We start from the raw sequence: 12,639 nt of genomic DNA on the forward strand, positions 1-12,639 counted from the left end.
GAATAACAAACTCGTGTTGATTCCTCCACGACATCTCTAAATAAGGCATGGTATGGACCATTTGGAAAATAAGCGCTACGTCGGGGTCCAAATGTCATTACGATTTCCTGAGCTGTGATTGGAAGATTCCGTACCATTTTATACATTACTGCCGTAAGATGTTCGTCTGCCGTCAATGATAGATTGTGGCATATGTCTCAGTTCGCGTGTTATTGAAAGGCGCAGTAACTTCGTTGGGATGGAAATTTTGAGGTAATTCTCTTTGATTCTGTGATTCTGTGGCATAAGGGTATGAAATGAGTTTTTTGTTATTTTGACCTAGATATGGACATTTTATTATAAAGAGGATTGTCTTCTGTATCGCTGGTGATCTTGCAGGAGACCTTTGTAAATTGAATTGAGTTAAGAAACCACCTGGTTGGCCTGTGTTTAGCTCAATATGTTCGGTTGCGTGCATGGCTAAACTTCCAGTGTGGTTGCCACCTTATCTTATTTTCTGCTCTGTTTTGTTAAAAACAAAAAAAAACAAAACCGGCAAAACAAAAAAAAAAGTAAGAGAGAGAGAGAGAGAGAGAAAGTAACTTGGAAAACGAATTATTCAACTGGCTCCAAAATGGTGCGAATAAACAAGAAAAGATAGTAAAGGTTCTAATATGTTTGGCCATTGTTTTAAAGCAGAGTTTTACAACACAACAATTATTAATGATAGTATAGGAATCATCTTGTGTCGATTTCTTAAGAAAAATTACAGGAATTAGCTGGACTTTGTTCCAAAAGTCAACATGAAACATGCTATACATAGAATTTCAATTTGTTATGCAGATTTATCTTTCAAGCTAACCTCAGATGCTCTGAAGTTATTGACTTAATGTACCTTTACATGAGGCGATTTCAATAATTGCTAAGAAAAAAGGAATAAGATTTGGCAACCAGCCCACTCGTTGATTGGTTTCTGGTGCTTTACAAGGGAAAACACAAGAGCTATTTTGTCTGCTGCGGAGAAGGTGTTGACAGATTCTAAGAGAAAACTTCAATATAGATTACCTCGCAGAAAGAAAACTCACGCGATCAATTTTAAAGCTGACCTTCCAACATGAGCTTTCCTTGGAAAAATATTGTGCTTAAATTTATCAGCCACACACAAACAATATCAACGACGTGCATAAGCGAGCTTTAGTGTCCAATATAAGGTACTTTGTTTATCTAGGGACCCTAAACTTTAGGTTCAATTTTTTTTCCTTTTTCTCTGAATAAGTTTACTATGACGAGCGTTTAGCTATTACTGTGACAAAATTTGAACAAAGCTTAACTCAATGTTGCATCTTATGCTTTCACGATATATTTGTATTAGAAGTTTTAACAGACAGTATCTAGAAAATGTCTTGTCTCTGTACTGTCTTAAATACATTTGCCGTAAGGTATAATCGTCAGTTTGAATTAACAAACAAGTTACTGCTACGACTTTCCTCGTCTGTTGAAGACACTGGAAAGATGGCCGAACTTAGGAAGAACATTTCACTAAACAGAACTCATGAAAAATTTAAAAATTAAATGTTGTCGTGATCAATTCTGAGGTGCAAATAGACTTTTCTCGAAAATAAGGACCACGACTAAAAATTCAGAAAGTACATTTCGCATTCATGAATAGATTTAGGTGGATGAACATCAAATTATTGAAGCCCTGATGATGTAAAATCTACCATATTCGTGGATATTTGTTTAACTCGAACGCAGCATGCAAAAAATCCTTGAGATAAAACAACACACTTGAAATTACATTTTATTTGGTAAACAGCTGAAGAAACGTGTAAAATCGTGCAAATTAATGTGCTTTGTCTTGTTCTGACGTACACTTGCTGCGGTTGATTTTAAAGTTCAGTGGTTTTGGACTTTCAGCTGTCATATTAGGGACTGTTCCGCCATGTTATCGATGATTTGCTCGCCCACCGTACGGAAGGAAGTCATTTTGAAATGTTATATCCATGTTGCTATGGAAACTTTATCACAACATCTGTTATCAGTATAGAGGATGCTTAGAGGACATCGTTGCAGGGGTTGTGTATAAGATCTAAATAGATCTAAGATCAACATTTACAGTCTAAAGTGTAAGAGGGACATTTAGCAGCGCTTGAGAGTCAATATTGCCTTTTTTATACCAGTGACAAGTCTGATAATCAGAAAACATTATCATCTCCCAACCTCAAGTATTCCTTAATGCTACGCATAAAACTGACATAGACCATAGACGAAATAGAGGCAACTGCATTAGGTTTGCGTAGCGTAACCATTAAAATCATCGTTTTTCAAATTATCTGTTCTGAAACAGAAAGACTTTTGATTAGTATGGAAATGTAATTAAACGATTGAACAAACGTGTTCAATTTATGTAAAAACTATTCAAAGAAGGAGACCATTTGTTGCAAGCCTTAGAGGAAGATTAGACGTCACTTCTCTGCGCTTTACGCTGCCGCGATTGTCAAGTTGAAAATTTCAGGTATGTTCTGTCAATTTTTTTTTCTCAAAATTGCTAATCTTCTTCCATTTTAAGCTACTGAAAATCTTTAATATTCAAAGAGGCCACGCTTTAATTTTACGGTGAAGACAACTGATAAAAGAAGGTAAATGATGTGTCAATGTTCACCTACATAGAGTAGATATCTGAAGATTAGCCGTGTTTTAAGTTCTTAAAATATTGATAGCAACAAATTGCTTCGATGAGAAAAATCTTGTTTAAAAGGCCTTAATTAAAGGCATGTTCTTATTGAAGCTGGACGAAAAAACCTTTGCTGGCCGTCAGTGAAATAAGAACGTTCTACTGACTAAATGTTAACTTGCTTCTTGGATATGCTAGTTGCATTTACAACAGATGACGGTTAATTATATAAATATACGACTTCTTAAAGGCTTCATAGAATAGATTAGCCGACCTAAAGCGGCGAGGAAGAGTCATATAATGTGGTTCGTGATTAAACAGAATATGGTCCATGAACATGGACATGTGATAGCTTTCGCATCTAACACAGTACAGTCAAGCCGATGAACGTATGAGAAAATAATTTTATTTGTTTGCTTTTTTTGTCTTTATATTCGAAACACGAACCGGTTCAATAATGGACCAAGATAGAGCGTTGTCACCGTTTATTTTTTATTTCGTATTTATACCATATTTGTTTTAGCGCTAGGTATGGAAACACACACATTGTGAAGATCATGCAAAACAAAAAAACGCATAGCTCTAGCTCAAATTGAGCGCTTATAGAAACACTCAACATGTTCTCTTTGAATTTTTAATCGTTTTAACCGATTAAAAATTCATTATACATCGGTAGCCTCACGACATATTTATCGTAAAAATAATAGCATGCGAAATTAGTTTTCACATCGCTTCAAAATTTCAAAATTAATTTTTAGACTAGGATTCCATATTTTAGGGTTATTGAAGAAAAAAGTTGAAATTGGCAATCTTACGATACTTAAAAGCTGTTGCATTTTGGTTTACAAATGGCGTTTGAATTGCGTGGTCAGAGTACCACGTGACATTACCCGGTGACGTTTGAAGTTTAGACGAGAAGCACCTCAGTTCTATCCGATTCTTTGTCTCCAAGGTCCGTCGTTTTGAATGAAAAGTTAAATGAAAGGAATTATTGGTTTGAAAATAGTGCATGTTCATTTGAAAAATATATATATGATAAAAATAAAACAAAAAATCAATAAAATTGCAACAGAGAAATTTATCGAGCTTCATAGATATCGTCATTTTTAAGTTTTAGTTCAACATTTGTCTGACATCATGACCATCCCCGTTCCAACCTCCTATCCTGAGACAATTTGGGGTGGTATGGATATTTATGTGTTTAAAAATAAAGTACGAATGTCTTTTGCTCAGATTCTGTCGAGATCAACGTCTGCAGCTAAACTGAAAGAAAAATGAACAACACCTCAACCACGGATCAGTTTCCGTCTCAGTCAAACCTTGGCATGATAACCTTGAAGAAGCTTCTTCCAATTTCAATAGCCATTATTTTCTCCAATGGACTAGTGTTCGCCTTGTTTTACAAACGGAAAAGTCTTCGAACGTCATCCAATTACTTGCTGCTTGGCTTGGCGATTTGCGATTTCTTAACAGGCGCTGTCAACATTCCATACTTCATAGTTTTTTCTTTCGAAGTTGTTCCACTCAACATGCAAAAGAACTACAATTACTGGTTAGTCATCATACATAACTTCATGGCTGTGTCAGCTACCTACCATCTACTTGTCATCACGGCAGAAAAATTTTTAGCGATCACCAACCCACTGAAACACTACCTTGTAACCAAGAAAACGGTGTTAAAATCATTAGCCGCTATCTGGATCACGTCAACGGTCATAGCCAGTATTCCTTTAGCTTGGAAAAATAGTCAAGATCAGTCACAGATACTATTTTTGGTTATCTATTTTTCGGTGTGCCTCGTGTTCGTGTTCGTTATTCCATATACATTCATGATTTATGCTTTCGTAGTCATGTTCAAGGCAATCACCAGCAAAAGAAGACCATCGTCAATTCCCAGAAGAGTTGCATCAGGGCTGAAATGGGATATCATCAGTGACAGAAAGTGCATTGTAATTTTTGCATTGATGGCAGCAATATTTTTAATTTGCTGGTTACCATATTTTACCATCGGGCTGGTTATCAACATAAAAAATCATCTCAGGGTCACGTTGACGGAACCGATTTTTGAAGCCACTGAAGTAATTGTCCTTGTTCGATACATAACTTCGATTACCAACCCATTTCTCTACACGTTTTTCAAACGCGACTTTTGGCGGACCTTACGAAAACTTTCTCATAAAAAGGAGTTTCTTCATGATGGGAGGAAGTCCTCGAAACAAAGAGGATGGTCTCTTTCATGCGGTGCAGGAAGAAAGCGACAGAAATCTGATGACAACAGTACCACGTTATCTCGGCTTTCTTGGATTACAGCAGAGGCTAACGTGAAAGGAAACATCTCGGAAAAACAAAGGCTCTTCGTATCTTCTGTTTGATAGCATTAGAATTAATAGTCAGGGAACTAGGATTAAAGTTTGTGGATAATATTAAATGGAATTACTGACTATAGCGCTGATGCTTGCACTTGATATTCTCGGGTTTTTATTTGTTACTATCTTTCTGGTTTCTGATGGTAAATGTACGGGAGAAAGTCAAATTTTCCGGGACTCTTAACAAACCACTCATAGTGTATTTATTGAGGAACATGTTACATTATTGTAACATGTATTGTAGTGTATTTATTGAGGAACATTATTACATGAACTTTATTGCAGAGTTGTATGCCAAAAAAAATAATGTTTCTTAACAAACTCTAAATGAAACCCCGAGTTACCCGTTTACAAGAAAAACAGCAAGCGTCTTTCAAAATCAGAATTAGCGGAGTCACCAAACCTAAGATATGTGGTTACCCACTAAGGTAATAAATTAGGTTGTCAAAACATTCCTTCTGTACGCTTTCATAACTGTGTTTTATCACATCGCTCGAACCTACGCGAGCCGAAACGAACTTTTTATTATTCCAGATTAATAATACTTTTGGACGGCTCTCACAAAGCGATCGATGAGATATCCCACAAATGGGTTGTTTTATCTACGTATATAGGAGCCGAGGAAAATGTGTCAACTGAGAAAAATGGAGTCAAAAGGAGTATGCACACGGTTTGACACCAAAAAGTCTAGTGGGGCTTATTTCTTCCGTGGCGTAGTGAAACTGATATAAGGAAAAGCTTCCAGCGGCCAGTTGGATTCGGTTATAGACTAAGGGACTGACATGTGGGAGGTTGAGTGTTCATGCCCAAAACCGGACAATCAATCACTATCTTAAAATTAAAAAAATAATAATAAAAAATAAAACAAACAAACAAATTAGCAAGAGTACACTTCCTTTGGCACGACATCAGAAATGGCAAAAAAAATTCTTTTCTTACAATACTAGTGATGACTGAGGGCGCTGTCTGCCACATATTCACTGTCGTGGTCAAACCTCCTGGTTAACTCAATTGGTTAGAGCGCTGGACTGTTGTGCGGGAGGTCGAGGTCGATGGTTCGATGCCCGGCCGGACCAACACTCCAGGTCTTAAAATAACTGAGGAGAATGCGCTATCTTTCTATAATATCAAGAAATGGATAGACATTCTAGTCTTCTCGGATAAGGACGAATAAACCGTAGGTCCCATCTCCTGGATCTAGAAATTAGTTAATTTGGTTAGGCAGGGGACGTTAAAGAACCCACTCACGAGATTACTGTGATGTGGTCTGGCCTGTTTACTGGGAATTGGGGGGAGGGGGCATCTTCAAATAAGTTTCCTTCGATTGTTTGTAAACTGCTGATGCAGTCCGGCCAAATTCCCCCGAAAAGTGTTGTGATGCGCATTTGATCATATCCACATGTTAATTTGCGCAATATAAATATTAAACTATTATTATTATTATTATTATTATTATCATTATTATCATATTGTCGCAGAACTAAGGCATCTGCATTTTTAATTTAGTTTTTGTTTTCTTTTCATGGCGAACCAATTCATGTAGTCTAGTCAAAATCCTCCTTTAAAGTATTTGACAGAACAAGCCATTTTAACATCATTTGGTGCTTATTTCCTGTTCTCAAGCATGTATGTTTTCAGTGTGAAATGATGTCCCCACCAAAAAGATGGTAACAGTTCAAGGCTTATGTCATGAATCTATGGTAAATTATGGCTTCACCTTTCTTTAAAAGTTTTTTCCTCCATCAATTCACCTTTTAAAACTTTCTGAGCTTTCGACAAGCAAACTTGCCTTGTTGCTGTCGGGCTCTGTTAAAAAAAAAAGGATATTCGTAGTAAAATCAATTTTAATGTTCATAATCGTGGTGAAAATAATATTTAAAGGCTCTTTCATTACAACTGAGACTTTCATTCAACAGCTCAGTGGTTTCAAACAAGTTTTTTCGTCTTTGCCGAAGTCCTCAGAACAGCTCAAACACAACAAGGATAACAGAACATCACATTGTCAGTTTGCACTCAAGATGAACAAATTAAACCATCCTGGTCTCTCTTTCCTCAATATTTGCGGAACTTCTTATGCGGCCGCTTTTCCGGCGAGACTGGCTAAAGGCTTTTTCCTTCCTTCTTCTTTGGTAGTATTTTTTTTTCAGCAGCTTTGCAGCAGGTCACCTGCCCAATTTAAATTTCCCCCACTTCTTGTTTTCTCAGTTGCGTGGACAGAACACAACCCTGTTTCCTTTTGGTCTCTTAGTTGTGTTAGTAACCAATTACTATGATCTGACTGTTTCTTAAATATAATAGAGGCATACAGCATCAAAGTTGTCTTGCCTTATCTGTGCGATTTAAATTGAACAAATCGAAACGTTCTTTTTAACAGCAATGTTTACACTTGCATTAGATATTCCGCTACACGTAATTTCTTGCAATCTGTGATTGACAAAACAAAATGATAATGTGACTTCGCGTCGCATAATTCAAGTGGAAGCGTTCTTGAAATTTCTGAATCGTCTGATTATTTCCTGAATTTACTCCTTCCAGTCCATAACCAGCCAGAAGGAGCGTCGCTGCGGCGCCGATTAAATTTTCGACTTATCTATGGGACGCCGTATGGGGGAAAGACGATTCTTAACATGTTTCCTCAAAGTGCGGCGCCTAGTAGACGGCAGACCGCTTTCGAGGAAGTCCTATATGCTTCTTCCTTAACATAATATACTTATGAATCCCTCTGGAATTGAAACGTTTAATATTTACTTCCAACTTAAATATTCGTTTCTCCAAATTTGGAGAGATTTCTTTGGTTAGGAGAAGACCACGGGCCTCTTTATCTTTATAATGATGCAAATTAAACATGCGCCTAATTTTCCTTTCAAGTGTTTTTTTTTTATCAGCCTTGATCTGAAACAGCCATTGATTCTCATGACATGAATTTGGTTGGACTTCCCGCGACGAATTTTATGGACTACATGTTGGTGGTATAAAAGAGGCGATTGAAAGTCGCAATGGTCATCTGTGTTTTTTAACTAAAATAATCGATCCGAAGTGATCCAAAATCATTAAGTGCATTTTTGTCTTCAAATTTGAAAGTCAATGAACGAAGTTTTATCAGACACATTGAGGCGTCACAATTTTATGGATCATAATGAGCTTTGACCAAAAATTCACGAATTCTGAAACCTTAGCCTTGCATGATCAACACCAAGAAACCTTTGAGTCATCAGTTGAGATCCCCACTGTTTTTGATAAATCGGTTTTTCACATTCTGTACTAAGCAGCGAAAAATTAGTATTCCCGTGATGCATTTTTTGACGCGTTTTAATGGTGGGATGAAGCTGTACTTTGAAATTCGCGAATGAGATACGTGTACAAGGAACGGCAAACTCGAATGTACGGTTATGCGCTAAAAATTTCCAATTTATTTACTAAGGGATCTTGAAATTTCGCGGTTGGACTTACAATTGAGCACAAGAAGAAAGCAAGCGAAAGTGAATTTACATCATAGGCATTAGAAGCATCCAATATTCTATTGATAATCACCTGCGGGAAAAACGTCACGCACCTCACAGGGCCGGGAGGGGGAGTGGAACTTACCTTGGTAAGTTACAATGTGATGTGTTTCGCCTCCGTGAATGTAGTTTTGAACCCTCTTAGTCCTAACATGGGTACAAATAGCCTTAGATATGCTTCTTTTCAGAAACCACGTTAATGTATGAACTTATTTCCCTTAGCCTATAACCTCGAGTGAATAATAGAGAAAGGGAATTAACACTGAAATGTCTCTCAGGTGAATTTTCACATAGATTTCATCACTTCTTGGCTTCGGTACCGATTCGAAGCTTATAATTTTAGTACGACGACGCTTAATTCTAATACGACGAGAAAGCGTAATGGATTCACAAACAAAGTGTAACTTTCAGAAGCCAGATCTGAAAACGCGTAGGAATTATTAGAATGACACGTGGAAAATTGCTTGCCTAGTTTCAGTTTTGAAGAACCGGGTGATACACCCCGTCCCGAGGATACCTCCTCCGGACGAATATTTATAAACTCACCTTAGGACGGTTTAGGGACCGTTAATTATTTATTGCCGGGGGAGGGGAGTAAGAAGATTTTTGCTGTGTCAGGATAAAATTTACCCAATAGCCCGTGAGGCTTTTTTACAGTCGTATAACCCCCACCCCTCGTTGGCCGTTAATTGGCCGTCATTTTACAGCCCCCCTACCCTTTACACCGACTGCTGAAGACGACTGATCCCCCCTCCGTTCCATTTGATCCCCCCAGAAATCCCCTACCCCTCAGCCCTCAGGCGATAAACAATGGCTGGCCCTTTAGGAACTTAAGCACGTTCTATCGTCTCTTATAAATCAATTAAAACGCCCACACCTCAAGAAATGAATTGGAAGTAAATTGGAACAAATGTCTTGAAATCATGAGGTTACTTGGAGACAATGTTTTGTTAGCAAAAAGCTAATCGTTATTCGACATAAAAAAAGAAAATGATAAAAAATTAAAGTACATCAAGAATATATTTTATTTAAGAATATTGGAGTATAATCTAAGCGCATCCGATGTATGCAAAAAAAAAGATAACGTAATTGAGCTTTATTGCTTGACTTGAAGCATACATTTGGCGAGTTTTCCCATGCAGCGAAAAGTTTTAGTTAGGGGTTTAATTTTTGATGCTGACTGAGTCAGACGCGTATAGAATAAGGCAAATTTGCTATGGCATTACACCAAATATTCAGCATTTGAAAAGTCCTTACAGCTGCGTATGCTATTGAAGAAATGCAATATCTTAAATGCTTCTTAATACGTAGTGTTTAATATTTATTTAAGGATGAGTTTTTAATTTCAGGGAGGACAGACACGAAAAAGTATCACTGAAATTCTGTTCTCTACGAAGACATCAAATGTAGATTATCGAAGGATTGTCACAGTAAGGCGCTATTCCTCCGGTTGCGAAGTTGTATTAAAGGTAAATCATATGATCTTTATTTGAAACCAAAATTAAACTTTAGCTGGCAGCAATCGAGACTAAATATAGTAGACTCCAGCAGTCGTCCTTCAGATCTTGATAACACTAAGACGACAATCAGTAGTGACAAAAAAAAGAAAAAAAAAGGAATCATGAAATACATCATACATCATTTTGAGCGAAAAAGTTTCGCATAGACGGTTAAATACAGTCTGTAGGGGAGAATCTTGACCGAGGTCGCCAGTACAGACCGAACGCAGTGAGGTCTGTACCAGCGACCGAGGTCAAAGATTCACCCATACAGACCGACCTAGCTCGGTTAAATAGATGTTTATCATATGGCTGTCTTATATGCCAGTTTTTTATATTCTTTGTACCTTTTTTTTTTTCTAGACCGGTCTAGATGCCGGTCTAAATGGGAAAATCTAGACCACTTTCAAAATTGATTTCAGCCAATCAAATTCGTGAATTCGGTAGTTCTCAGTCCTTGTGAGACAGCCATATAATAATGTAACATATTGCCTCGGTCCATCGATCCGTCAAGGAAAAGAAAATAGATAAGGTCTTCTAAACATGAGGGCAATTTGGAAAAGTAAGCAAAGGCTATAACGTTGTCAAGGGATGATCCAGCGTTCGATAATTCTTCCAAATTCTCGAAAAATTAGATGAGGCTTTGTAACACAGATAAAGGGTTCAGTCGATTCTATAAAATATTTCACACCGATAGACAGCTGGTAGTCTCTATTGTAAGAACGAGGCAGCTTTATCCTTCATGCAGACACTTTTTTTGTCTCTTTTCAGTATAAGTTGTGACGCCTGGTAGACATGAATAACAGCACAGCTACAGATCAGTCTTCTCCGATGCCAAACTTTGGAATGACCGCCTTGATGAGACTTCTTCCAATTGCCATAGCCATCATTTTATCCAATGGACTAGTGTTCGCCTTGTTTTGTAAAAAGAAGAGTCTTCGAACCTCATCCAATTACTTACTGCTTGGTTTGGCGATTTGCGATTTTATAACAGGCGCTGTCAATATTCCTTACTTCGTCATCTTTCTTTTCCAAGTTGTTCCACCCAGCATGCAAGTAGACTATAACTACTGGTTGTACGTTGTGCATACCTTAGTGGCGGTGTCAGCCGCATACCATCTCTTTATCATCACGGCAGAAAAGTATTCAGCGATCATCAGACCTTTGAAACACTATCTCGTAACCAAAAAGATGGTCTTTAAGGCTTTAGCTGTGATTTGGATCGTATCTACTCTCATTGGCTTAACCCCATTGCTTTGGAAAAACAGTCAGTCACTTTCGCTGTGTTTCGTTATCTATTCCACAGTTTGTCTTGTATTTGTGTTTGTCATCCCATATATATTCATGATTTATGCCTATATAGTCATGTTCAAGGCGATCACCAGCAAAAGAAGACCATCTTCATCACACAGAAGAGTTACGTCAAGACAGAAAAGTAGGCCCACCAATGATAGAAAGTGCATCTTGGTTTTCGCATTAATGGCGGCAATATTTGCATTATGTTGGCTGCCGTATTTTACTATTATGATGGTTGCAAACATCAAAAGTTATATGAGGATCAGCATCACGCAACCAGTTAACAAAGCCGCCGAGGTATTTGTCTTCGTTCGATATATCACATCTATCGTCAATCCACTTCTTTACACGTTTTTTAAGCGCGACTTTTGGCGTGCTTTACAAAATGTTCTCTTCAAACTGAATAATCGCACGAGGTCGGCTTCAAAGAAATCATTTTTAAGACATCGTTCAGTTACTTCGGTAACATCCCGACTCTCTTGGACAGGAGTAAGTTCAGAAAGAAGGAAAAAATCTGTAAACGCAAACACTGTCGAAGAGCAACTAGAATTTGTATCTTCGGTTTAATGCAGGTTGAACCACCTTCGGGACCTAAAGGCATACTTTAGGGGAGTTGACCGGAAATTGCTTATGGATGGTGCACACATCGCTAACTGATACATGCTTGCTAAAATGTGATATGGTTATACCCCCACAAGATATAATGGTGGAACCACAAAAAAAAAAAAAAAAAAAAAAAGAAAACCGAAAAATGGCCCAGTGGTTCAGTAGAACGCATCAGGATCTGACAGAAGCAAAAACACAAATGATATCATGATACGGGTGAAGAGTTGAATAGAAAGGGAGTGACAGTGGACACGAACGGAAGTACACGGACGCAATCACACTGTTACGGAGTAAAATAGAGAATAAGGACACCGTTGAACAACAGGTACACATAGTGCAATGGCAGTGGGGATGCGATAACAGCAGCATCAACAGAACCGGTGCATGTTAACAAAATGAATGACTGGCACAGTAGCAGCGAGGATGACAAACGATGCAATAGGGACGCAAAAATAAAGAGGAAAATAGCTGAAGCTCAGACCCCAGTTACAGCGGCACAAAGGATAAGAAGAACAGTTCGCTTTATTTTAACATAGCGACGTTGTAATTAGCCAACTCGCCCCCAACTTTGCGCAATGAATGTTAAGGAAGATTCTTAACTCTGAACTGTAATTATAATTTTCTTCTTTTGTACTTACCGGCAAATGAAGCTGATGTGTGGTCGCTAAAGATAGTAAGGCTACTTGTCTACTCAGACTAATTGCTTAGACGACTCCAAG

General features: G+C 37.8%; 2 protein-coding genes across 4 annotated transcripts; both read left to right on the plus strand.

The window, feature by feature from the left end:
- Window positions 1–137: 137 nt before the first annotated feature.
- Window positions 138–6,932, plus strand: LOC111343366 (histamine H2 receptor-like). Of its 2 annotated transcripts, none has more exons than XM_022950532.2 (2): window positions 138–252; window positions 3,887–6,932. In XM_022950532.2, the coding sequence occupies exon 2, from the start codon at window positions 3,928–3,930 to the stop codon at window positions 5,023–5,025; it is 1,098 nt and encodes a 365-aa protein (XP_022806267.1). In that variant the 5' UTR covers window positions 138–252; window positions 3,887–3,927; the 3' UTR covers window positions 5,026–6,932. The 2 variants fall into 2 exon arrangements, with proteins under 2 accessions (XP_022806267.1, XP_022806266.1); XM_022950531.2 differs by lacking the exon at window positions 138–252 and adding an exon at window positions 2,354–2,494.
- LOC111343367 (5-hydroxytryptamine receptor 1F-like) lies at window positions 149–12,066 on the plus strand. 2 transcript variants are annotated; one of them, XM_088751214.1, is made up of 3 exons: window positions 149–252; window positions 9,869–9,988; window positions 10,790–12,066. In XM_088751214.1, the coding sequence occupies exon 3, from the start codon at window positions 10,814–10,816 to the stop codon at window positions 11,879–11,881; it is 1,068 nt and encodes a 355-aa protein (XP_088607340.1). In that variant the 5' UTR covers window positions 149–252; window positions 9,869–9,988; window positions 10,790–10,813; the 3' UTR covers window positions 11,882–12,066. The 2 variants fall into 2 exon arrangements, with proteins under 2 accessions (XP_088607340.1, XP_088607339.1); XM_088751213.1 differs by lacking the exon at window positions 149–252 and adding an exon at window positions 2,358–2,494.
- Window positions 12,067–12,639: the final 573 nt, after the last annotated feature.

Source organism: Stylophora pistillata, chromosome 2 (assembly GCF_964205215.1).
Source record: "Stylophora pistillata chromosome 2, jaStyPist1.2, whole genome shotgun sequence".
NCBI lineage: Eukaryota > Metazoa > Cnidaria > Anthozoa > Scleractinia > Pocilloporidae > Stylophora > Stylophora pistillata.

Excerpts from the sequence above, each read along its gene's own strand:
- LOC111343366 (XM_022950532.2), top strand. The coding sequence starts at position 3,928 with ATGAACAACACCTCAACCACGGATCAGTTTCCGTCTCAGTCAAACCTT.
- LOC111343367 (XM_088751214.1), top strand. The coding sequence starts at position 10,814 with ATGAATAACAGCACAGCTACAGATCAGTCTTCTCCGATGCCAAACTTT.